The sequence below is a fragment of the Neovison vison genome, chromosome 12, assembly GCF_020171115.1.
Source record: "Neovison vison isolate M4711 chromosome 12, ASM_NN_V1, whole genome shotgun sequence".
NCBI classification, from domain to species: domain Eukaryota; kingdom Metazoa; phylum Chordata; class Mammalia; order Carnivora; family Mustelidae; genus Neogale; species Neogale vison.
Window position 1 is genome coordinate 42974409 of NC_058102.1, and position 24915 is coordinate 42999323.

The 24915-nt window shown below is 40.6% G+C and overlaps 1 protein-coding gene and 1 pseudogene across 4 annotated transcripts in view; one reads left to right on the forward strand and one right to left on the reverse strand.

Moving 5' to 3' along the window:
- The window catches only part of GLIPR1 (GLI pathogenesis related 1), a 45001-nt gene that overhangs the window by 17956 nt on the left and 2130 nt on the right, over positions 1–24915 (reverse strand). For 3 of the 4 annotated variants that reach the window (XM_044228329.1, XM_044228331.1, XM_044228328.1), the window contains one exon: positions 833–1099. In XM_044228329.1, the coding sequence (XP_044084264.1) occupies positions 833–1006 (174 nt within the window). In that variant the 5' untranslated portion in view covers positions 1007–1099. Of the gene's footprint in view, positions 1–832; positions 1100–2540; positions 2635–24915 lie in introns of those variants that run through there. The other variant, XM_044228330.1, reaches the window with a different exon arrangement.
- Positions 20456–21511, forward strand: LOC122892151 (annotated as a pseudogene).

Genomic DNA, 24915 nt, shown 5'->3' on the forward strand with positions numbered 1-24915 from the left:
AGTCTGCCCAGGTGGCCGGCCTCCTGAATTAAGCAAGCTGCCATCCCTTTCCATTCAGAAAGAATGAAAACTGTCACCAGACAACATACTAGAAGTGAGCAGAGTGAGAATCTGAATGGGGAATGAAGCGTGTTGAGGGTGATGACCGGAAAAGAGAAGGAGCGGCTGCCCTCGGGTCCTCCAGCTGAGTAGGTTCCACTTAGAGGGCCACTGGGAAACCTGATGATTGAGTTCTGCAGAATTCAGTATCTCAATGAGGGACACAGATCAGCATTTCACTGTGGACCCATTACATGCAGAATATGCTGTGTTTCACATAGTTTATATAATTTAATATACAAAATGTGGCCCTACCCTAAGGAACCCAGACACGTTAAAAACCCGCTCACAGCCACAGAGCTGGGACTCAAACCCAAACCAGCTTCAAAATTGTATCCTTTCCTGAAACGCCATGCTACCTTCTTGAGAAGGCCAATTGTCTGCTAGCAGCAAAAAAAAAAAAGCAAGTTTCGAGAAAAAATAAACCAACAACAAAACCTTCAAAAATTAACTGGGAAGAAAGTGACAAAAAAAAAAAAAAGGTAAAATCTATCTATAACCAGAGGAAAGGAAATATCTCAAAAGAGAAGTGAAAGGTACTTCCTGAGCTCACTTATGAGAGCTGAACTGGAATCCTTTTGATCAGATTATGAATTCACCACACCCATGAATCAAGATGAAAACCACAACAAAAAAAAAAACCCATTCCAGATTAGCAAGGATTTACCTCCCAAGTCAGTACACATGAGTTGTTTTTTACTTACTTTTGCCACGATACTGCTCTTTTCCTTACCATGTATAGCATAGCACTGGCTGTTGGTTTCACCTCTGATCGGAACTTGTTGTGAATTCGAACACAGTCTTTGATGAAATCTTCATTTTTGATGTCGGGCAAACTATTCGCTCCGTATTCGTGACTGGGGACTACGGAAACCAGCCAAGCTGTCATCACAAGGGCGACCTGCATGCTCAGTGTGCCTGGCACGGCGTCCCCGGAGGCGGGACCCCAGAGCCACCGCGGGTCCTGGCAGGCTGCCTCTCTCACCGGTACGGACTTCAGCTTTCAGAAAAAACAAAAAGCAGAACATGAGTTCATCACAAGTTTAAAAAAAAATGGGTTTCCTCTTACATGGTTTGCCGCCGCGTTGGGGCTGTTAACCCCGCCTTCTCAGTGGCTCTCGGAACACAGCACCTACTCTAACTTAGATTTTCATGAAGCTGCATCAGACTTTCTTTTAGTTAGGGGATATTTCCAAAGGAAATTCTAGAATCTCCAGAAATAACAGTCTCAATTTTTACGGAGGTTCTGGTGGTTAAATAAAAACATGTTTCTTACGTCTATAAACGTCTGGCAACATGCTTTTCAGAAACTTTTTTTTAAGACTCGTTATCAGTTGGAATATCTGGCTAACATCGTAACTTGACAGAATTCACTCTCGATGGGGTGTGTGTTGGGTGTGTGTGTGTGTGTGTGTGTGTGTGTGGAACCAAGGGAAAGAGAGGGAGAAGTGGGAGAGAGAGCACTTGTTTCAATTCGACATTTTAGTTTAAGTTCTGTTCCTCACTAGCTGTAAGACCTTGGACAAGTTTACCAAACTATAATCCTCAGCAGCTGCCTATTTACTGAATGAGGCCAATAAAACTTTTTCTAGCCCCTTCATCAGAGAGGATTTGGGAGGATCCCATGAACCGGCAAATTCATGAACTCAACACCTATTAAATTTCTGCTCTGGGTAATGAGTTTCGTAATAGGAGATAAACACTGAGATCTAGTGTTACGGAACCTGGACTGGCTTGCCCGGCAGAAGGACCAAGTGGCTCTCAAGATCTGGGAAGATAGGAAGTTGATCAGACACCGGCAGGCTCAGAGAAGAGTGAGCTCCAGAAGTCTGAGCCCAGACTACAAGCGACGGGGGTAATTGATAACACTTCTACTTCTGTACACGTGGTACACTTTTGGCACACGCACAAAGTGGGGCAGGAAGAAGAACCCAGAAGGGCCCTGGGGCAGGGACTGGGATTCCCCTGCTGGCTTGGTCGGCCATCTTAGAACACAGATTTTCTTTATCACCAGGAGTTCAGAGACGTATGGGCTGTGAGATGGTGGTGACAGGGTCACGGATAGTTGAAGGTCTAGGTAGAAGACGGCACCTGGGGCTAAGGACTTACAGAGGATGCTTAAGCCATTCTGGGAAGGGTCAGAATGGTTTCCTACAACAGCAGCGACGTCTTTGCTGGGCTGGAATCAGACTGGTGTTGATCAAGCAAAGAAAGGGTAAGGAGGTGAAGAGAACTGGAGGGGATAGGGACCACATACCTGATGCAGGCAGACCCTGTCCAGTTACCCAGCGAGGGTCCCACAGGACCAAACAAGAGGGTCTTTGGCTTAGCGAAGGATGGAAATCAGACCTGAGCCAGCAGGAGGTGAAAGCAGAGTTTACTGAAGACACACACACACACACACACACACACACACCCCTGAGACAAAGGCAGGCACTTACCCGACTGAGCCACCCAGGTGCCCCTCTCTCTTCATCCCTTATAAGGAGGACATATGTAGAAGGGCTGACTGGCTCAGTCTGTAGCTATGCCAACTCTTGATCTCAGGATTATGAATTCAAACCCCACGCTGGGCATTGCACCTACTTTAAAAAAGTAATAATAAAGGAGGACATATGTTATTTGCATTACAAGGCATATGTAGAATGGGGAGGGGGTGTAGATCCTAGTAAGACCAGAAGCTGGAAAAGAAGCAAAGGAAAAAAAGAGCCCCCCTTCCTCCTCATGGGATTCTTTCAGTTTCCCTGTCTAGTATCCAGCTATGAAGGTGAAAATACGAAGTTTGGCAAGAACCGGGAAAGAGCCACAGCATGTTGCCTCTCTCGGTAGAGATGGTAGAGATGGTCTCGGTAGAGATGGTAAGAAACATGGTACTAGATCTCATGGAATTTAGAATCCAGCTGGGGAGAGAGGTAAGAGTCACATCAGGGAAAACTTCTGGATTCTGCCAGTGGTTTGGATTTTATCAGAAATCGAATAGAAAGTTACAGAAGGGTTTTTTAGCTGTAGTTGGGGTGGGATCTGGTTTTAGAAAACACCAGTATTTTAGAAAATCAAGAGATATGGTGAACGGAATAGGCTTGGGGGATTATTTTTAATGGAAATTCTCTCTCTCTCTCTCTCTTTTTTTTTTTTTTTTAAAGATTTCATTTATCTATTTGTCAGAGAGAGAAAGAGCACAAGCAGGGGAGCAGTAGGCAGAGGGAGAAGCAGGCTCACCTCTGAGCAAAGAGCCCAGTGTGGGACTCAATTTCAGGACCCTGGGATCATGACCTGAGCTGAAGGCAGATGCTTAACCAACTGAGCCACCCAGGTGTCCCTTTAATGGAAATTCTTTTTTTTTTCTTTTTTTTAAGATTTTATTTATTGTTTGTTTGATAGACAGAGATCTCAAGTAGGCAGAGATACAGGCAGAGAGAGGAAGGGAAGCACGCTCCCTGCTGAGCAGAGAGCCCCGAAGCGATGCGGGGCTGGATCCCAGGACCCTGGGACCATGACCTGAGCCGAAAGCAGAGGCTTTAACCCACTGAGCCACTCAGGTGCCCCGATGGAAATTCTTAAAAGAAGTATTACAGAACTCTAGACTGAAATTATTGCTGCCGGCCCCCCCCCCAACAACCTTACAAAATACTCAATTACTTATTTATGTAATACTCAATCTCAATTGTGTCCAGGCTGCCTAAAATTGTACTGGCATTCCTTTCCATTTTACTGACCTGAGACTCCTAGTGTAAGGCTCAGAGGTAACCTTTTGATCAACGTAGTGATAGTCAACAGTGAGACCTTCTGAGGTAAGAGGCAGACCTCCTTCTTCTGAGTCTGTGAGCTAGACTGAATTTTGAGCACCAGAACAAGAAAAATAAAACCTTGCAAACAGGAAATTCAGTGACATTTTGTGATCACTTCAACAATCCCCCAAACCCTTGAAGTTCCTAATTTCCACAACAAAATCATTTCCACAACAAAAGCCCACAGAAGCAGTTTACTCAGAACAGGAACTTGCAGTTAGGTTGCAAACACACGCCTCCACTTCTTTTCAGGAAGGCTTACAACTTGACTGAGTCAGTCCTCTCTTTACCCTGGGTCGTCGCCATGCTCTCCTTGAAAAGTGTGTGTGTGTGTTAAGAAAGATTTGTTCTCAGTGTTTATCTCTGAATAGTGGCAGTTTAGATTTTTTTTTTTTTTACTTTCCTTATTCTTTTCTGTATTATGGAAATTTTTTTACAGTGAGCATATATCTTCTTTAATCAGAAAAAAAAACTAAAACATTTCTATTTTGGAGAACCGTGGGATCTTTCTAATTACACACAAGTTAACACATATGCACTGCTGATCAAACCGTGCATTGGTAAAAGACTAAAGGGCTTGTGGATGAATGATGAGGTAGGGCTCTCTATCCCTGCATGTTTTACTTAAGAACCTTCTTAAAAAAAAAAATACAAAAAGCAACAGTTCCAATAGCTGGAGATAATTATATGTATTACGGGAAAAATCTTACCCTTGCTGTGTTGTTCTAGACCACCCCCCTTTTTTTTAGATCCACAATGGACTTTCTTATTTCTTGGGGAGAAATGATGTAGACTATATCCCTAATTAGATGTTTTGTTTCAAGAGGCGCTAGTCACCTTCTACATTGAGGATGAGGGTGGGTGGGAATGGATGGAGGGAAAGGGTCCCAAAAGGGGGAAGGACTATAACGTTTATCAACCTAACACCAACAAGACACGGTTGTATTGTCTGTGTGGTAATACCTCACACAATAATAACTTGGTACAAGCCAGTGGTCTGGATGCTTGTGAGTCCAAGTTAACTCTAATCCTTATCCTAGGAGCCATTAGTCAGCACTGAAGAACTCTACTCAGGAATCCACACTCCAGAGGTGCTTGGAGCACTTCACATACAGTTAGGAAAACTGACACCAGAGAGCTTGTTAATGAGGGTAAGGATGTTAACAGTTTCCATTGGCAACATGAATGCTGTTCAAAGTGGATGGTATGTGGGAAGACGGAACATATCCCCCTGCCATGGCATGAAGGAGGTTTAAGAGAGATGGCCAAGCACCCTCTCTAACAGAGTCCCTGGTCCCAGCCCTGGCCTGAAGGGGATCCGACTTGAGAAGGGGTGTTGGGCGAGCCTCGCATACGAGTGAATGGTTGGAGCGGAACTGTTTTTGTAACTGCTTGCTAACGAATGTTTAGACACTTAGCAGAATTTGTCTAGGCCTTGCTTTCATAGTAGCATAACATCAAAAATGGAAGCTGGGATGAGGAAACAAGTCTTTGCCTAGCCTGGGTCCCACGCATGAAGTTACACACATTTAGGAAAGAACCTGACATTTGAAACCACGTGGGTTAGGCCACGTGGCGGCAGGGACGGCAGCTACCAGGCTGAGCTGGTTCATATCCGTTATCTCCCTGTGCTTGCACAGTAGCTGGGGGAGATACATTATTATCCCAATCTTGAGACTTTTTTTTTTAAAGAACTTAGACACCTGGACCAAGAGCACGTCACTACTGAGATGGCAACATCAGGTCTGCCTGACTGCAAATCCTGTTTGGAGTTGAGCACAGGTTCTTTTTTTTTCTCCTTTAATTTATTTATTTGTCAGAGAGGGAGAAGGGCAGGAAGAGGGAGAAGCAGACTCCCTGCTGAGTAAGGAACTCCATTCTCGATTCTTGGGACTTGATCCCAGGACCCTGGGATCCTGACCTGACCTGAAGACAGACACTTAACTGACTGAGCCACCCAGCTGTCCAAGAGCAACAGGTTCTTTAAACTGTCTAGGTTCAAAGGCGGTGCTATGTACTGACTGTAGAGCTGAGCCTTCTACTTCTCTGTTCCTTAGTTTCCCTATCTTTAAAAAAGGGATAGTAATAATATCCACTTCATTGAATTGATAAGAAATTATTTGTAAAATAAAAAATTCAGTTCATGCAAGACACATAAATACTACTTCTATTAACTATTATTATTACTTCCCTTTAATAACATAGGTATGCATATGTGTGTCCCACAGGTACAAAAAAAAAACCACCTAGAACATTTTCATACTTTATGGAATTACATTTAAATAAGTTAATTATTAGAAAAAATATATCTTGACAGTATAAAAATCATTGTGATAGATTCACAATGGATTTTGATGCATATTATTCAGAATGGTGTTAAATTTGTTTCTTAATAGATTCCTTATGTCTTGATTTTTTTTATGCCACTGCATTTGATATTCATTTGAATAATGTAAATTATTTATTTTCTTAATTTTAGAAATGGATGGACTCAATTTTCCATAATGATATTTTATAATTAGTTTTTAAGCATCTTTGGAGATCAAATGGAAAATGGTAGGCAAATGTCACTTTTTATTCAAAGGTCCTTCTCACATAAACACATTGGACTAGAGACATGCTCCTACTAATGAATAAACTCATTTCTTCTAAGATAATATACAAAGCAGAAATACTAACAGTTTCATTTGTTAAACTGAAATACTTTCCTGGTTTTTATGTTTTGAGGTCTTCAGCTGCATTATACATTTCTTTTCTCTCTTTTTAAATATATTTCTTTTCTCTACTCAACAATTGAAGATATGCTTTCAAAAAAAAATTGCCTTGTTAAGACTAGTAACTTTATAAAGTTTCATGTCTTGTCTAACTTGGATAACTGGGAGCTTGGGGTTATATGTAGTTCTCAGGATAAGGTTAATTATATTTGTGTATTCAAGCATAACTATAACTATCATGAATCTTTTCTTGTAACTGTGGAGGAAGAAAAATTATTTCCCCAGTACCCTTCTAGATTCTTGGCTGAGCCACCTTCTATAATAAAAAGACAGATTAGCACTGGAAGATAAGCACAAGTTTAATAACATATATACCTCCTGTATGCATGAAAGATACCCAGAAAAACTTCCTGAAATGGCCCAAGCCACTGCCTTAAATACAGAAAGAATTTGTTGGAGGGAGGGGAAAGGCAGTTACAGGAGGTTATCAGGAAAAGCACAGTAAACACAGTAAAAGCACAGTAAACAAGGGTATGGTCCTTACGCTGATTTAAATCATTGCCTTCTCCATTTATAAGAGTTTCTATAAATTCTAGAAAGATAGCATCCCTCTCTTCTTATGCGGGGGCAGGCACAGAAAGGGGGAGAGGCTGACAAATAGAGATTTTCCTTGCAAATGTAAATGTTTCCTACAAAAGGGTAATATCTACTCCGTTTTCAGAGCTTTTCTATTCTGCAATTTCTTAAATATAACCAGCTCAAGATAATCCTTATCCCAAAGAGATGTAATTTGGGGTGGCAAATTTTGCTACCCTTCATTACTAACGATTCTGTCATGTGGTATTTTTTCAATTATTTTGACCTAAGGAAGAAATAATCCAGTCTTTTGTATTCCTACTACTTTCCTTTTGTTGGAGAGGAAAAATTTTCCTCTATTCTTTAAAAGTTTCTCTGGCTGGTGTAAGAATTAAACTAACAGGAGATGGAGTAACAGGAGAAAATAAAATTTAAATTCATGTGTATGGGAACCCCACATACATAGGGGTTCAAAGACCAAGAGGTAAAATGAGGTATATGTGTCATCCTGAGCTAAAGAATGGGGTAAAAGTTAATGGCTTCAAAGAAGAGGAAGGCAATTCTCAGGGCCATAAGAATAGGAGCTGTTTGATAACTAGATGTTTGTCCTGACATACACATGAGTCACTCAGATAAAATTTATCTCTGGTAATAATTTTTCTTCTTCTTTATTTTTTTTCAAAGATTTTATTTATTTATTTGACAGACAGAAATCACAAATAGGCAGCGAGGCAGGGAGAGAGAGAGGAGGAAGCAGGCTCCCTGTTGAGCAGAGAGCCCATCTGGGGCTGGATCCCAGGACCTTGAGATCATGACCTGAGCTGAAGGCAGAGGCTTTAACCCACTGAGCCACCCAGATGCCCCTCTTCTTCTTTTTTTAAATGATTTTATTTTATTATTATCATTCTTTTTAACATTGTTAATTTTTTTGTTGTTGTTGTTAACATATAATGTATTATTTGCCCCAGGGGTATAGGTCTGTGAATCATTAGGCTTATATATAATGCAGCCATCTATATCTATATAGATAGATATATATATAGATATATATAATGCAGCCATCAAGAGAAACGAAATTTTTCTGTTTGCAACGATGTGGACAGAACTATAGGGTATTATGCTAAATGAAATGAGTCAATCAGAGAAAGATGATTATCATATGATCTCTCTGATATGAAGAATTTGAGAGGCAGGGCAAGGGTCATAGGGGTTAGGGAGGGAAAAAAATGAAACAAGATGGGATCAGGAGGGAGACAAACCATAAGAGACTCATAATCTCATGAAACAAACTGAGGGTTGCTGGGGGTAAGGAGGTAGGGATAGGGTTGTTGGGTTACGGACATTGGGGAGGGTATGTGCTATGGTGAGTGCTGTGAAATGTGTGATATATATATATATATATATATATATATATAGATGGCTGCACATATGGCTGCATATATATATATATATATATATATATATATATCTCACATCTTCTTTATCCTTTCATCTATTGATGGGCATGTAGGTTCTTTTCATAATTTGGCTATTGTGGACATTGCTGCTACAAACATTCAGGTGCATGTGTCCCTTCAGATCACTACATTTGTATCCTTGTGGTAAATACCCAGTAGTGCAATTGCTGGGTCATAGGGTAGCTCTCTTTTCAAATTTTTTTTTTAAAGATTTTATTTATTTATTTGACAGAGAGAGATTACAAGTAGGCAGAGAGGCAGGAAGAGAGAGAAGGAGGAGGAAGCAGGCTCCCTGCTGAGCAGAGAGCCCGATGCGGGACTCGATCCCAGGACCCCGAGATCATGACCTGAGCCGAAGGCAGCGGCTTAACTCACTGAGCCACCCAGGTGCCCTCTTTTCAAATTTTTGAGGAACCTCCATACTGTTTTCCAGAGTGGCTGCACTGGCTTGCATTCCCAACAACAGTGTAGGAGGGTTCCTCCTTATCCTGGCCAACATCTGTCCTTTCCAGACTCATTAATTTTAGCCATTTTGACTGGTGTGGTTTTGATTTGTATTTCCCTAATGCCAAGTGATGTAGAGCACATTTTTATATGTCTGTTGGCCATTTGGATGGCAGAAATGTCTGTTCACGTCTTCTGCCCATTTCTTGATTGGATTATTTGCTCTTTGGGTATTGAGTTTGGTAAGTTCTTTATAGATTTTGGATTCTAGCCCTTTATCTGATATGTCATTTGCAAATATCTTCTCCCATTCTGTCAGTTGTCTTTTGGTTTTGTAAACTGTTTCCTATGCCATGCAAAAGCTTTTTATTTTGATGAAGTCCCAATAGTTCACTTTTGCCCTAGCTTCCCTTGCTTTTGGTGATGTTTTTAGGAAGAAGTTGCTGCGGCTGAGGTTGAAGAGGTTGCTGCCTGTGTTCTCCTCAAGGATTTTGATGGATTCCTATCTCACACTGAGGTCTTTCATCCATTTTGAGTCTACTTTTGTGTGTGGTGTAAGGAAATGGTCCAGTTTCATTCTTCTGCATGTGGCTGTCCAATTTTCCCAACATCATTTGTGAAGAGACTATCTTTTTTCCACTGGACATTCTTTTCTGCATTGTCAAAGATTAGTTGACCATAGAGTTGATGGTCCATTTCTGGGCTCTCTATTCTGTTCCATCAATCTATGTGTTTGTTTTGGTGCCAGCACTATGCTATCTGGATGATCATAGGTATGTAATAGAGCTTGAAGTCTGGAATTGTGATGCCACCAACTTTGGTTTTCTTTTTCAACTTTCCTCTGGCTATTTGGGATCTTTTCTGGTTCCATATAAATTTTAGGATTATTTGTTCCATTTCGTTGAAAAAAAATTGATGGTATTTTTTTTTTTAAAGATTTTATTTGTTTATTTGACAGACAGAGATCGCAAGTAGGCAGAAAGGCAGGCAGAGTGAGAGCTGGGGAAACAGTCTCCCTGCTGAGCAGAGAGCCCAATGTGGGGCTTGATCCCAGGACCCTGGGATCATGACCTGAGCTGAAAACCCACTGAGCCACCCAGGCACCCCCAATTGATGGTATTTTGATAGGGATTGCATTAAATGTGTAGATTGCTTTAGGTAGCATAGACATTTCCACAATATTTGTTCTTCCAATCCATGAGCATGGACTGTTTTTCCATTTCTTTGTGTCTTCCTCAATTTCTTTCATGAGTCCTTTATAGTTTTCTGAGTACAGATTCTTTGCCTCTTTGGTCAGGTTCATTCCTAGGTATCTTATCGTTTTGGGGCGATTGTAAATGGGATCGACTCCTTAATTTCTCTTTCTTTTGTCTTGCTTTTGGTGTATAGAAATGCAAGTGATTTCTGTGCAGGATTATATCCTGACACTTCACTGAATTCCTGTATGAGTTCTAGCAGATTTGGAGTGGAGTCTTTTGGGTTTTCCACATAAAACATCATATCATCTGCAAAGAGTGAGAGTTTGACTTCTTCCTTGCTAATTCCAATGCTCTTTATTTCTTTTTGTTGTCTAATTACTGAGGCTAGGACTTCTAGGACTATGCTGGATAGCAGTGGAAATAGTGGACATCCCTGCTGTGTTCCTGACCTTAGGGAAAAGCTCTCAGTTTTTTCCCCATTGAGAATGATATTCACTGTGCGTTTTTCATAGATGGTTTTGATATTGAGGTGTGTACCCTCTATCTCTACACTGTGAGGAGTTTTGATCAAGAAAGGATGCTGTACGGGGCACCTGGGTGGCTCAGTGGGTTAAGCCGCTGCCTTCGGCTCAGGTCATGATCTCAGGGTCCTGGAATCGAGTCCCGCATCGGGCTCTCTGCTCAGCAGGCAGCCTGCTTCCCTCTCTCTCTCTCTCTCTCTGTGCCTGCCTTTCTGCCTACTTGTGATCTCTCTCTCTGTCAAATAAATAAATAAAATCTTAAAAAAAAAAAAGGATGCTGTACTTTGTCAAATGTTTTTTTCAGCATCTATTGAGAGTATCATATAGTTTTTGTTCTTTCTTTTATTAATATTTTGTATTGCATTGATTGATTTGCAGATATTGAACCAACCTTGTGACCCAGAAATAAATCCCACTTGGTTGTGGTGAATAATCCTTTTAATATACTGTTGGGTCCTATTGGCTAGTATTTTGGTGAGAATTTTTGCATCTGCATTCATCAAGGGTATTGGTCTCTAATTCTCCTTTTTGATGAGGTCCTTGTCTGGTTTTGGGATCAAGGTAATGCCGGCCTCATAAAATGAGTTTGGAAGTTTTCTTTCCATTTCTATTTTTTGGAACAGATTCAGGAGAATAGGTCTTATTTCTTCTTTAAATGTTTGGTAGCATTCCCCTGGAAAGTTGTCTGGCCCTGGGCTCTTGTTTTTTGGGAGATTTTTGATGACTGCTTCAATCTCTTTACTGGTTATGGGTCTGTTCAGATTTTCTATTTCTTACTGGTTCAGTTTTGATAGTTTATATGTCTCTAGGAATGTATCCATTTCTTTCAGATTGTCAAATTTGCTGGCGTCTTGTTGCTCATAATATGTTCTTATAATTGTTTGTATTTCTTTGGTATTGGTTGTGATCTCTCCTTTTTCATTCATGATGTTATTAATTTGGATCCTATCTCTTTTCTTTTGGATAAGTCTGGCCAGGGGCTTATCAATCTTATTAATTCTTTCAAAGAACTAGCTCTTAGTTTCATTGATTTTTTTCTACTCTTCTTTTGGTTTCTATGTTATTGATTTCTGCTCTGGTCTTTATTATTGTTTTTTTTTTTTTAATCTAATCTAATACCCTGTGTCTTTTGATTGGGGTATTTATCCCATTTACATTCAGGATAACTATTGAAAGATGTGAATTTAGTTTCACTGTATTGCCTGTAAGGTGACTGTTACTGTATATTGTCTCTGCTCCTTTTTGGTCTATGTTACCTATAGGCTCTCTCTTTGCTTACAGAACCCCTTTTAATATTTTCTGTAGCGCTGATTGGTGTTTACAAATTCTTTTAGTTTTTGTTTTCCCTGGTCTTTCTGTGACCCTGAGGGATCTGAAACCATACTGTCCCTGGGAGGGCTCCACCCCCTACTTAGCCTCTGGAGTGATGTCCGTCAGTGGAGCAGACTTCTCAAAGTTCTGATTTTGTGCTCCACTGCTCTCTCACTTGACAGAAACCTCCCTCCCCCCCCGCCCCAGCCTGCGGTCTATCTTCCCATATGTTGCTTCAGATTCACCTTTTTGCAAGTCCTACCTTCTGCAAAGTGGTCTATTTTCTGTTCCTAGAGTTGCTGCTCTTCTTCTCTTTGATCTCTTGTTGAGTTTGTAGGTGTTCAGGATGGTTTGATAACTATCTAGCTGAACTCCTGGGACCTGATGATATTTTGGTTTCCTGCTCCTCTACATCTTACCCCTCTTCCTTAAAGGATTCTATTTTTTTTTTTAAAGATTTTATTTATTTATTTGACAGAGAGAAATCACAAGTAGATGGAGAGGCAGGCAGAGAGAGAGAGAGGGAAGCAGCCTCCCTGCTGAGCAGAGAGCCCGATGCGGGACTCGATCCCAGGACCCTGAGATCATGACCTGAGCCGAAGGCAGCGGCTTAACCCACTGAGCCACCCAGGCACCCAAGGATTCTATTTTTAAATAATCTTTATACCCAACTTGGGGCTGGAATTTACAACCTTGAGGTCAAGAGTTGCATGCTCTACAGACCGAGCCAGCTGGGTGCCCCTTTAATAATAACTCTATTCTAATAAAGACTCCTAGTTTAGATTCTTCTAGGCAGTTAGGGAGGGGGAATGATTCCCCTGAGCCTACAGGGTCTTTATTGCATTCAGTTCAAAATAGTCCACATTTCAAAGTGGCATATTTTGGGGAGATTTGTTCTGAATCCCTTCATTTTCAACTCTTTATTAGAAAAAATACATACTCTAACCAGAGTTTTCTTCCCCAAGCAGAGCCAACCACATCAAGTTAGGATAGTAATGTACACTCCCTGCTTCTTGCTCTCACTGACTAACATAGGACCACAAAGCCTTGCAAAACCATCCATAAGAGGGTGTCCAAGGATTTGTTTTCCATTAGCTGGTGAATAAATCCATTTCCACCAATAGTCTATGCTACTTTTCTAGGCACAATGCTACTTTTTTGGTCATTTTTCTTGTGGGGTCACTATTCCATAAAGGAGCCAGGCCATAAGGATGGGTCTCAAAGCAGTGTTCCATGTCCAGGTCCTTTTTAGTTTTTATTTACATCTCCTCTCTGTGTTCTTATGGGATATAGATTAAGAGGTAAATCCAAGAGATAGTCCTCATGCTGTTCAGAATCTTTTCTTACTGTCAAGGTTAAATAACTTTCTTTTGGTTCAAACTCAGCCAGAGTTCCCTCTGGGAGACTCCTTAGTCTTCATGAAAATAGGATTTTGACCAAAAAAGGCAAGGTATGCCCAGAGCTGTACTTAGACCCAACAGGAAATCCCAACCCACCATCTTAGCCACTATGCAAAATATTTTCTTTATTTCTATATTCCTTGAGCTCCTGTCATGTATTCAGCTTCTACTTGTCATCTCCATATACCATCCTTCCCACTTTTAAAGCAGAAGAGTTAGGTTCTTGTCTCATGGAGTTGAAGAATGAATCTCACAGACAAAGAAGAGTGAGCAAAGGGTTAGAAGTTTATTAAACAAGGATACAGAAAAAGCTCTCTGGAGTGAAAGGGGTCTGGACAGGGTTGCCAATGAGGGCCTCCATTGTCAGTCTTTTATTTAGAACTGACCAGGGAGATTGTGGTCATATCATTCTTGTGATGTCTTGGCTTGAGTAAGGACTGGACTGGTGATAACATCTTTAATGGATTACTTCTTTTTTTTTAGGGTCTGATCATTCTTTGTTGGTCACAGATGACTATCATAAAAAGGACAACTCTCCCCACATGTCTAGGGCAGGGTCTGGTTTGTTCCCTTATCTCTGGTTTCCTTACACCTCCACACTTTTGTGATTTTTGTAAGCCTGATCCCATAGCCCCCTACCTATCTCTCTCTACCTAGCCTTGCCTATTCCTTACTCATTTTTAGTATAATATGACCCAGTCTTCCAAATTCTCAGGCCAAAATATTGGAGTCCCCCTTGATTTTTTTTTTCACACATTGCATGTAATCCATTAGCAAATCTGATTGAAATATATCTGGAATCCACCCACTTCTCCCCACTCCTTTTTTTTTTTTTTTTTTTTAAAGATTTTTTATTTATTTATTTGAGAGAGAGAGACAGTGAGAGAGAGCATGAGCGAGGAGAAGGTCAGAGAGCGAAGCAGACTTCCCATGGAGCTGGGAGCCCGATGTGGGACTCGATCCCGGGACTCCAGGATCACGCCCTGAGCCGAAGGCAGTCGTCCAACCAACTGAGCCACCCAGGCGTCCCTCCCCACTCCCTTTTCAATCAACCTATCTTCACCTCCAACCTGGATTATTGCATTACCTTCCTAAGTAGTCTCCTCGCTTCCTTCCCTGCCCCTATTCTATATTCTCCTGCCAGCAGCCAGAAGCATCCCTTCCATAATAGAAGTCAGTTATATCACTCCTTTGCTCAAAACCCTCCAAGACTTTGATTTGGAGATGAGAAACATGAAGAAATAGCCCCCACACTGTTTCCATTTTTTACTGGATGAGTAGTAACAGGTACAGAGGTACCTGTGGTACAGCGTCTGTGGTTGCAGTTTAAAAGGTGGAAGGTTTCTAGAGTTGCTGGTTGCCAGCAGTTGTAGAAAAATCCTTCTGGTGCTTGACAGCAACAGAAGTGATGGTTTTCTTATTGGCCAGACCTGGGCATTGCTCTAAGAAGGGTAGACTGTAGTCTGTGTTACCTGGTCAGCTAATTTCTTTTAGTAAGGGCCTTTTCTGTTTAATTTTGCCAGAATGACTTCTTTTGTTTGCAACTAAGAATCTCAACTTTTTGAGGAGGGGGAAAAAAAACCTACTAGAAGATTCCCTTTTTCAACATTTTGGTGCGCTTTTCAACGTTTCATAGACATATGTGTGTTTTTAATATATACATATATAATAGACATGCAGAGATTTATTTGTTAAACGAGGACATGATTTTATGCAATTTTGTATCTTGCTAATTTTTCTATACTTATCTTCATTTTATAAGTATGTTTTTGGCTATTTTAAGTTTTCATTAACATTTTGAGGGCTGTACAATGTTTCCTCAAATTAATGCATTGTACTTTAGGTAACAAATTATTGTTGGATATTTAGATTGTCTTCTGTTTTTCTTTATCTTCTTCATATATAATGCTGCTATGATTATATTATATATAAAGCCTATTCCAAGTTTAGTAGGATTGATTCCTTAAAATTGAAAGACTGGGTAACAAGGTATGGATGTTTTTAAGATTCCAAATATATAGTGTCCAATTACCCTCTTAGAACTTGTATTATTTTATACTTCCAACACCATCATGTGGGTATTGAGGTCATATATTATCCTAAATGTTGGAATAATGTATAAATATGAACCTGGTTGTACATATTGTCTTAAAGAACCTGAGCTAGACACCAGCTGAAGCAGTAAAACATAGATTTTATTTAGAAACTATTGCAATAGGGGTAAAGAGTCCCCAGGATAGAACTGGGCTCAATTCTGAATGTAGTAAAGACAACTCAGGATTTACAGCCAAGAAACAAGAGTTGAGGAAGGTGTTGGGGGATGGAAAATTATAAAGAGCAGGCCAGACTGATTGGATATCATGAGGAATTTGATTAGATATTAAAGATAGTCATATATCAAGGGTGAGGGAGATTTTCTCTTACAGGGGCCAAGGAAAGGCTACCTCAAGATGGGCCCCTCTGGAGGCTTATGCTGAGATTATTTTGAAGCTAAAGATTATTTTGAGCTGAAGCTAAGCAAGACCCTGTGAACTCAAGAGAAATTTTTGCCCCTCCCTTAACTAGATAGAATAATCTAAACTGGGGGTCTTTCCCAGAACAGGGATTATTAGCAGAGATAAGTTTTATCTGAGTGAACTATCTATATGTCAGGGGAAGCATCTAATTACCAAACATCTGCTCTTCTTATCACCCCCTGTGAAGTACATTCCTTTCCTCTGAAGTCCTAGACCTCTCTTCCCTTCTTAATATATACCTCGTTTTGCTTGACTGCCTTTGGAATTTCCTAGTCTACATGGATTCCCTGTACATACATTATTAAATTTTATTTTCTCCTGTATGTCTCATGTCACTCTGATTCTTAATCCAGCTGGAAAGACCTTGCAGGGGATGGAAATTCTTGCTCCCTGATACTCTCAGCTGATAGGATTGTTGATAAAGTTGGGCTATACAGGTCTGGAAGGGTGGGAGTGGGGGACAACGTTGAGGCCCAGTCAAGAACAGGACTTTGGAGGAGTCTGATTGAAGTCCCATCAAGGAGAGCATCTGGTTGACATACATATTAAGTACTTCTTTTCTATCCTTTTGCATGCTGAGTTTTAGTTTATCACTTCCTGACTTCAGTTTCAGCTACACAGACCTCAAGAAACAGTTTTTTCCAAAAAGGAAGTCACATGGAACTTCTAAATTTTGCCTTTCACATAACAAGAGAGATGGCATCCAAATGAAATTTATAAGCACTGGGATCAATTCTGCTCAATCTCAAAGAGAGTAGTCACTTTTAAATATATGAACTCAAAGATGATGTTAGCATGAGACTTGAGTAACATATATTTCTGAACTCTTAAACGTTGCCACACTTGTCTTCCTATATATATATACACAAGAATTATGTATACACATTTCTAAAAACTTTCCCTAGCTTGATCTGTTTCAGAGGAAAACATTTACTGAAGCATCACATCCTCTGGTTGCATTTCTTAGTTTGGTAAGAGTCCAAATATGACTTAACTCAGTTTTAGCATAAAATCTGCCTGATGCTCCTTTTTCTGTTTCTCTGTGGAGCGATGCTGTTCTGATTTGAAGGCGGCAAGAGAGAAGTTCTTATTGTGCCCTCCCTCAAGTGCCTTCATGGCGCTTTACAGAGGCAACCTCAGAGCCTGCTTTACGTGCTACCACGGTTACACTACCACCCTCACAGTAGCTCAGCAAAGAGCTTGGTACCAACTGCACATTGTGTGCAGGAAGAGGAACTCTCTTGTGGAGAGGCTGAGAGCTGGTATGTAGTTACCATAGCAACAAGCCTTCACCTTCCGCCATTTTGCTTTTACCCTGCCCGACACTGGGAAGACAAATAAGCCTATCTGGACTATTCCACTTATACCAAGCAGGTGGCTCTCTTCTGCCAGTTCGTGGTCCTTTCACAAGACAGAGATCCATGATCTTATACTTTCCATTATAGTATGGCCCACCATGTTCTCAGCTAATATTCACCCTCATTAGTATCCTGGAAAGTGTGTACTATATAGCTAAATTTTTGATGAGGAAGTTAAGTGTTAAGTAATTTCCTCGAGTTTACAGCAAATGAAAGAAGCTTCTTATCATATTTTTTTATTAAAGATTTTATTTATTTATTTGAGAGAGAGAGAGAAAGAAAGGCAGAGCATACTGGAGGGGGTGGGGCAAAGGAAGAGGGAGAAGCAGGTTCCCCCCTGTGCAGGGAGCCCCATGTGGGACTTGATCCCAGGACCCTGGGATTATGACCTGAGCTGAAGGCAGACCCTTAACTGACTGAGCCACCCAGACACCCCTCATCTCTCTTCTTTATACTAATGACTCCTATCCATATCCTGTGCATTTGACAGTTCACATCACCACAAGTTGTCATTGTTTTTAATCAGCTCTTCCCAGTATTTCTGGGTTATGGCCATTTGAGAACCACCACGTGATTTCTCTTTGCCATAATGAAAACTTTTCTCTGGCAAAGTACTTAGGTTGAAGGCACTTATTCATTCTCATTCTCTGTATCTTAGGATGCAGGACCAAAATTCTCCCAGGTTTCTACTGCTGTTTCCATTGCTACCCAAGCTTTCTTCAGTAAGACTTTGTGAGTACATGACATCCATTTGCACTGAATTCCATTCTTACCCTCATCCTCCTCAAACCTTCCCTAAAGTCCTCAAGGACTTGGGCCATAGCCTATAACTGTTGTCTCCATTTAGATATCTAACACCCTGCACAAACTTTTTAGCCCACTCAATCAACTTCATTGATTTTAAGAAATCATTCACATGGATTATCAACTAGGGTTGCTGCACTTCCAAACTCTAACTGGCATTACTCTACCTCTAAATTCCTACAATCTTCTGCCTCCCACCTCCCAGTCCCTGTTACTAAATCTGCTGCCTGTGCTTTTGGTGACTCAAAAGTTTCTCATCTTATTCCTTCATTCATCCTCTCCCTTGACTCTGGCCTGCTTGTTCCTTTTCTATCTAGCCTAGATACCAATGATCAGGAATCACAAGCATGTTCACACGAGTATCTTCCAAATTCTTATTTTGGGATCTCTCTGTGAGCTCGGTCAGCCAATCCTTGATCAAAGAATGTGTGTTGGTTTATTTTTACTAAGTAGAATTCTAGAAAGTAGAAAAACTATGTTGATGGTCATCATCACCATGTTTTTTTTGTTTGTTTGTTTGTTTTGTTTTGTTCCTCAGCATTTTAAATGAGATACATTTTTTTATTTTGAGCAGTGGTGTATCCAAGCCTTTTGCAATCCTTAAGCCACTTACCCACCCTGAGGAACTGGTCTCCTGTAATTCAGCTTCCTTAAGGTTCTCGGCAGGCACAAAATGTCAGGTTCTTCTCTGAATCAGTGATTCGGTTCCTTTTGACACAAGTGTCATTTTCTTACTTCTTTCTTTGTCCAACTTCTACTCATCCCATAAGGCCCAACTCAAATGTTTCTCATTCTCTGTTGCATTTTCTGACTCTCCTTTCCTCTGTGTTCTCTTTTTCCCTTTACACACGTTTTCCTTTTCCACTAAATTATGACACAGAAGCAGTTTGTCTTCATTACATTACCTCTTACCATCTTTCCTTCTGCCTTAGTCTTCTCAAGTTTTACAACAAAATACAGACTGGGTGGCTTATACAACAGACCTCTATTTCTCACAGTTCTGGAGACTGGGATATCCCACCTTCTATGGGCTGGCAGATTCAGTTGGTCGTCAGAGGCCTCTTTCTGGCTTGTAGAGGGCTGCCCTCTCACTCTGTCATCACATAGTAGAGAAAATGAGAGAAAAAAAGAGCTCTGGCTTCTTCCTCTTCCTTTTTTAAATTTTATTATTATTTTTAAAAGATCTTATTTATTTATTTGACAGAGAGACAGATCACAAGTAAGAGAGGCAGGCAGAGAGAGAGGGGGAAGCAGGCTCTGTGCTGAGCAGAGAGCCTGATGTGGGGCTCAATCCCAGGACCCTGGGATCATGACCTGAGCTGAAGGCAGAGGCTTTAACCCACCGAGCCACCCAGGCACCCCATCTTCCTTTTCTTATAAGAACACTAATCCCTTCATGGGGGCTCCACCTTCACAACCTCATCTAGACTTAATTACTCCCTAAAGACCCTCTCTTAATACCATCACACTGAGGGTTAGGGCTTCAACATATGGATCTGGAGGGGATGCAAAACTTCAGTCAATATACCCTCTAATTCAGAATCCCGACCTCAAATTATATTAAGTAATCAGAAGCCTGGTGGGATATTGGAGAAGATACACTCTAGAGTTGGGGCATTGCAAGATCTGAGTCTTTAAATTTGTGCCATCTAGTGCCATAGCCACTAGCTACATGTGGCTTCCTGAGCACTGGGACTATAGCTAGCCTAAACTGAATTGTGTTCTAAGTATAAAATATACACTGGATTTTAAAGACTTAGTATGAAACAAAAAATGTAAAATATCTCTTTAATACTTTTAATATTGATTGAATGTTGAAATAATACTACTTTGGATAAGTTAGATTAATAAAATCTGTTATTAAAATTAATTTTACCTTCTGCTTTTTACTTTGTTAAAATACAAAATATTTAAAATAGCAGATATGGCTTGCATTATATTTCTATTAGTGATGTTTATATATATATATATGATATGCAGTATGAATATAGTGACTAGCACAGAAGTATGGACCAATACAGTTTAAGAATATTTTCAACTAGGAACTTTGTGTACGAATCTGTACTTACAAGAATATTCCATTTTTTTATAATTCTGCAAACTGTATAGTAAATTCAGGTTTCTTATCAATATGAGATTAGGATTAGAAAGACATTGGTGATAATGCCACCTTGCCTCATTATTAGAAGACTCTAGGCTATCTGCTCCTCCCTGTTCAACAGACAGCTGCATCTTCTGGTACAGTGCCATCCACATCCCTGAGGCACAATGGTGAAAGTCGAAGGAAATGGATTTGGCCCTATTGGGTGCCTGGTCACCAGGGCTGCTTTTAACTTTCAGAAAGTGGATATTGTCACCATCAGCGACCCTTTCATTGACCTCAACTGTGTAGTCTACATATTTCAGTATGATTCCATTCATGGCAAATTCCATGGTGCTCTCAAGGCTGAGAATAAGAAACTTGTTATCAGGGGAAAGCCCACCTCCATCTTCCAGGAGCCAGAGCATGCCAACGTCAAATGGGGCGATGCTGGAGCCCCCTGGGGTCTTCACCACTGGAGAAGGCTGGGGCTCACTTGAAGAGTGAAGCCAAGAGGGTCATTATTTCTGCTCTTTCTCCTGAGGCCCCCATGTTTGTGATGGGTATGAACCCCGAGAAGTAGGACTGCTCCCTCAAGACTGTCATCAGTACTTCCTGCACCACCCACCCTCTGACCAAGGTCCCCCATGACAGCTTCAGCATTGTGGAGAGACTCGTGGCCACAGTCCATGCCATCACTGCCACCCAGAAGACCATGGACTGCCTCTCTGGGAAGCTGCAGTGTGATGGCCAAAGGGCTGTCCAGGACATCATCCCTGATTCTGCTGGCACTACCAAAGCTCTAGGCAAGGCATCCCTGAGCTGAATGGGAAGCTCACTGGCATGATCTTCCATGTCCCCAACCCCAGTGTGTCAGTCGTGGATCTGAACTGCCACCTGGAGAAAGCTGCCAAATACAATGACATCAAAAATATGGTAAAACAGGCATAGAAGATCCCTTCAAGGGCATCCTTGGCCCAGGACCAGTTGTCTCCTGCAACTTTAACAGTGATGCCCACTCTTCCACCTTCAGTGCTGGGGCTGGCATTGCTCTCAATGACCATTTTGTCAAGTTTATTTCCTGGTATGGCAATGAATTTGGCTACAGCAACCAGGTGGTGGACCTTATGGTCCATAAGGCCTCCAAAGAGTAAGAGATGCTGGACATTCATTAGGGGAGTCTGCTTCAGGATTCTCTTCCTCTCCCTCTACCCCCAACCTTGCCCACATGTGCACCTGTGTGTGTGCTCTCTCTCTTTCTCCTTTTTAAAATAAATAAATAAGTCATTTTTAAAAATTAAAAAAAAAAAACAGTCCTTTTCTGAAAGCAATTTATCTTAAGATAATTGTGATGGCTAAACTTTTAAAATTATTATAAATACAGAAAAGATAAATCACTTTCTAAATCCATACACAGGAAAAAATGAATAAATATTAATAGATTAATACTTGTGTTTATGAAGTATTTGCATCATGTATGATGCTGCTAGATTTAATCATTCATGAGATAAGCTTGTCTTGTATCTGAACGTGAGTACCTCTTTAGGTATCTGAACATAACCCAAGTGTTTCCAGGTAGGAATACGGAATATAAACGGTCAAAGAGATAATGTAGCCAATATAATCATAACATTGAGACTTACCCAGTTAACATCTATACTATTCAAGTAGCTCCACACTTTTAGCCTAATAAATTTCTCACTTGGGAGAAGGAAGTGGTTTTGAACTTGATCAACTCAAAGGTAGTGGTGGTTTCAACAAGATGTTGCTGTTTCCTTTCAACGTTCTAGTTCTTTTTTTTCCCCTTTGTTTTCGTTTGGCAGTTTCTCTGCTAAAACATCTTTAGCATGTTATGCCAGTTGTGGTTCCATGGGCAACTGTATTTTTATTACAGGCCATAAAAGACCGTTTGCTTTCTTAAATATAAATATAATTTAAGAAATAAAAATTTTGGGGGAGTGCCTGGGTGGCTCAGTCAGTTGAGTGTCTGCCTTCAGCTCAGCTTGGAGTCCTGGTAAGCCCCAGGTTGGGCTCCCTGCTCAGCGGAGAGCTTGCTTCTCTCTCTGCTTGTTCTCTCTCTCTCTCTCTCACTCTATCTCAAATAAATAAAATCGAAAAATAAAAGGAAAAAAGAGAAAAAATGTTTTTAAAAATCTTTAATTCATTACCATTGCTATAAAATACTGTCCTTCGTCTCTGACCCAGAAGTCCTGTATTTTCTCTCAGTATCCTTGAAACTGTGTTTGACTAACTTGTTAGTTTGCAAGCAACATACAGTCTTGGACCTTTCATAGTTATCTTTTTTAAAATTATTATTTTTTTTAATGAGAGGCTACTTAGATTTTTTCTTTATTCTCACGTTGGTTTTGAAGGTGGACTCATTCAAGAATTTGCTCATTCCAACTAAATCATTTAATCTATTGACAAAAAGGTATTTTTGTTAGTTTCATTTATTATTCTTCTAATTTCTCCTCCAGGATCCCTAGTAGTGTTCCTTGTTTTATTTCTGATGTTGATAATTTTTGTTTCCTCTTTTTTTTTTTTTTTTTTTCATAACCAGTCTTGCTAGGGAGTTACCATTTTTATTAACCCAATATAGGTAGGTTCAGCCAGGTTTCCATCAGGCTACCTACTCTAAGGAGGGCTAAGAGCTTAGGAGAGGCTAACCCGGCAGAAAGGATTGAGAAATTGGAAGCCAGATCAAAAACCAAATGGGAACCCTACCAATGGACTGTGTCTGAGTTCATATGATAGCTAAGGTTGAAGTCAGCAGAGATGAAACAAAATAAAATCACACACAGGAAAAAGCGAGTTTGTTCTGATAGCTGTTGGGTTCGTTATCAAAGGAACGAGACTGAGACAAAGTTACGCAAAGCCTTATTCTATGCCAAGCATTAAAAGTTAGACTGACTGTCCAGGGAAATGAGGCTGAGACAAAGTGAAAGTAATGTAAAGCTTTATTTTATGCCAAGCATTAGAAGTCAGACTGACCAGCCAGGGCCGCCTCCCAGGACAGCGACGCCCCTTAGTCTTACAGGCTAGTTTTTATAGGGCACAATCACAGAAATCTTCATATGTGGCTTTGGCTGATTGAATGTCTCCTACCTGTATGTTTTAGTAATGGGTACCTGGAACCGATACTAGTAACTGCTGAGGCATTTATTAAACAATAAAATGGCCTTGTTTTAGGTATGTGCTTTAGCAACAGTTACCTGGAACTGATATCAATAACTGTTGAGGCATTTATTAAACAGCAAAATATCTACCTAGGCAACATGGAGTCACTATGGCTAAGTAGGCCCAGGCAGGCCCTAGGGTGTTAACATGTTTTAACGTGGAATTGACCCCAACATCCCCCCTTTTCTTTGGAGATTAGTCAATTCTTTGACTTTTTAAAGAATCAGTTAGTGCTAGAATTAGGATGGGAACTGCAGGTTTTGTCCGTTTTATTCCTGCAGTAAGATGTTGGAATCCCTCGGGTCCTCTATAGAATGACAGTAAACGGTCCCTTCCAGTGAGACTTTTTAAGTTTTTCACTCGGTGGCGGTGTATCCAAACCAAGTCTTTGGGTTGGTAAGGCTGTGGTTTTACCTCCGTTTCCATCTCAGTGTAGGCAGTTCAGATCCCTGTGTGGGCTCTTTGTAAGACAGACTGTAATGCCTGCAGTGACTGGAATACAGACTGATTAGTCATTTCCACTAGGGCAACCTCTTGTAGTCGTGGGCAGAGTGGAGGGGGTCTCCCAAACATTATTTCAAATGGGGTAACCTTGTTTAAGTAGGTTGTACATTGTGCCCTAAGGAGGACCAAGGGAAGGAGATCTACCCATCCACCGCCAGTTTTCAGAATTAACTTTGTCAAGGTTTTTTTTAAGAGTCCGGTTCAATTCTCTACTTCTCTGGAACTCTGGGGCCGGTAAGCGCAATGTAGTTTTCAGTTAGTGCCCATGGCCTTGGCCAATGCCCATGAGGCTGAACTCACAATTGCAGGGCCATTGTTTGACCCAATCACGAGAGGCAACCCAAACCTAGGAATTATTTTTTAGTAGTTTTTGGCTACTATTCCTGCTATTTTATGTTAGGCAGAAAAGGTTTTTACTCAGTCTGAAAAGGTATCTATAAAAACTAACATTTTTAATTTTATTTTTGTAAAATCCACTTCCCAATAAACTCCTGGTTTTTACTTCTTTTTTTTTTTTATCCTAGTTTTCCCACTTCTACTGCCTGACATTGAGCACATCTATCAACTATATCCTGAGCCATACGCCCTAATTTAGATACCTGAAATTGCTTGCCAGTGAGTTCCTTAGTTTGTGTGTCCCTAAATGAGTGCCCTGATGTATTCGGTTTACTAAATTTTTTTTTTTTTTTTTTTAAGTCTTCGAGGAAGAATTAACTTTTTTGTCCTGGTCTTAGCTCAATCCCCTTTATAGTTTAATTTAGTCCTTTTTTTTTTTTTTTTTTTTAAATAGAGGTTTGACCTATAGCCTCTTTTTTTTTTTTTTTTAAGTTTTATTTATTTATTTGACAGAGAGAGACCACAAGTAGACAGAGAGGCAGGCATAGAGAGTGAGAGAGAGAGGGAAGCAGGCTCCCTCCCAAGCAGAAAGCCCAATGCAGGACTCAATTCCAGGACCTGAGATCATGAC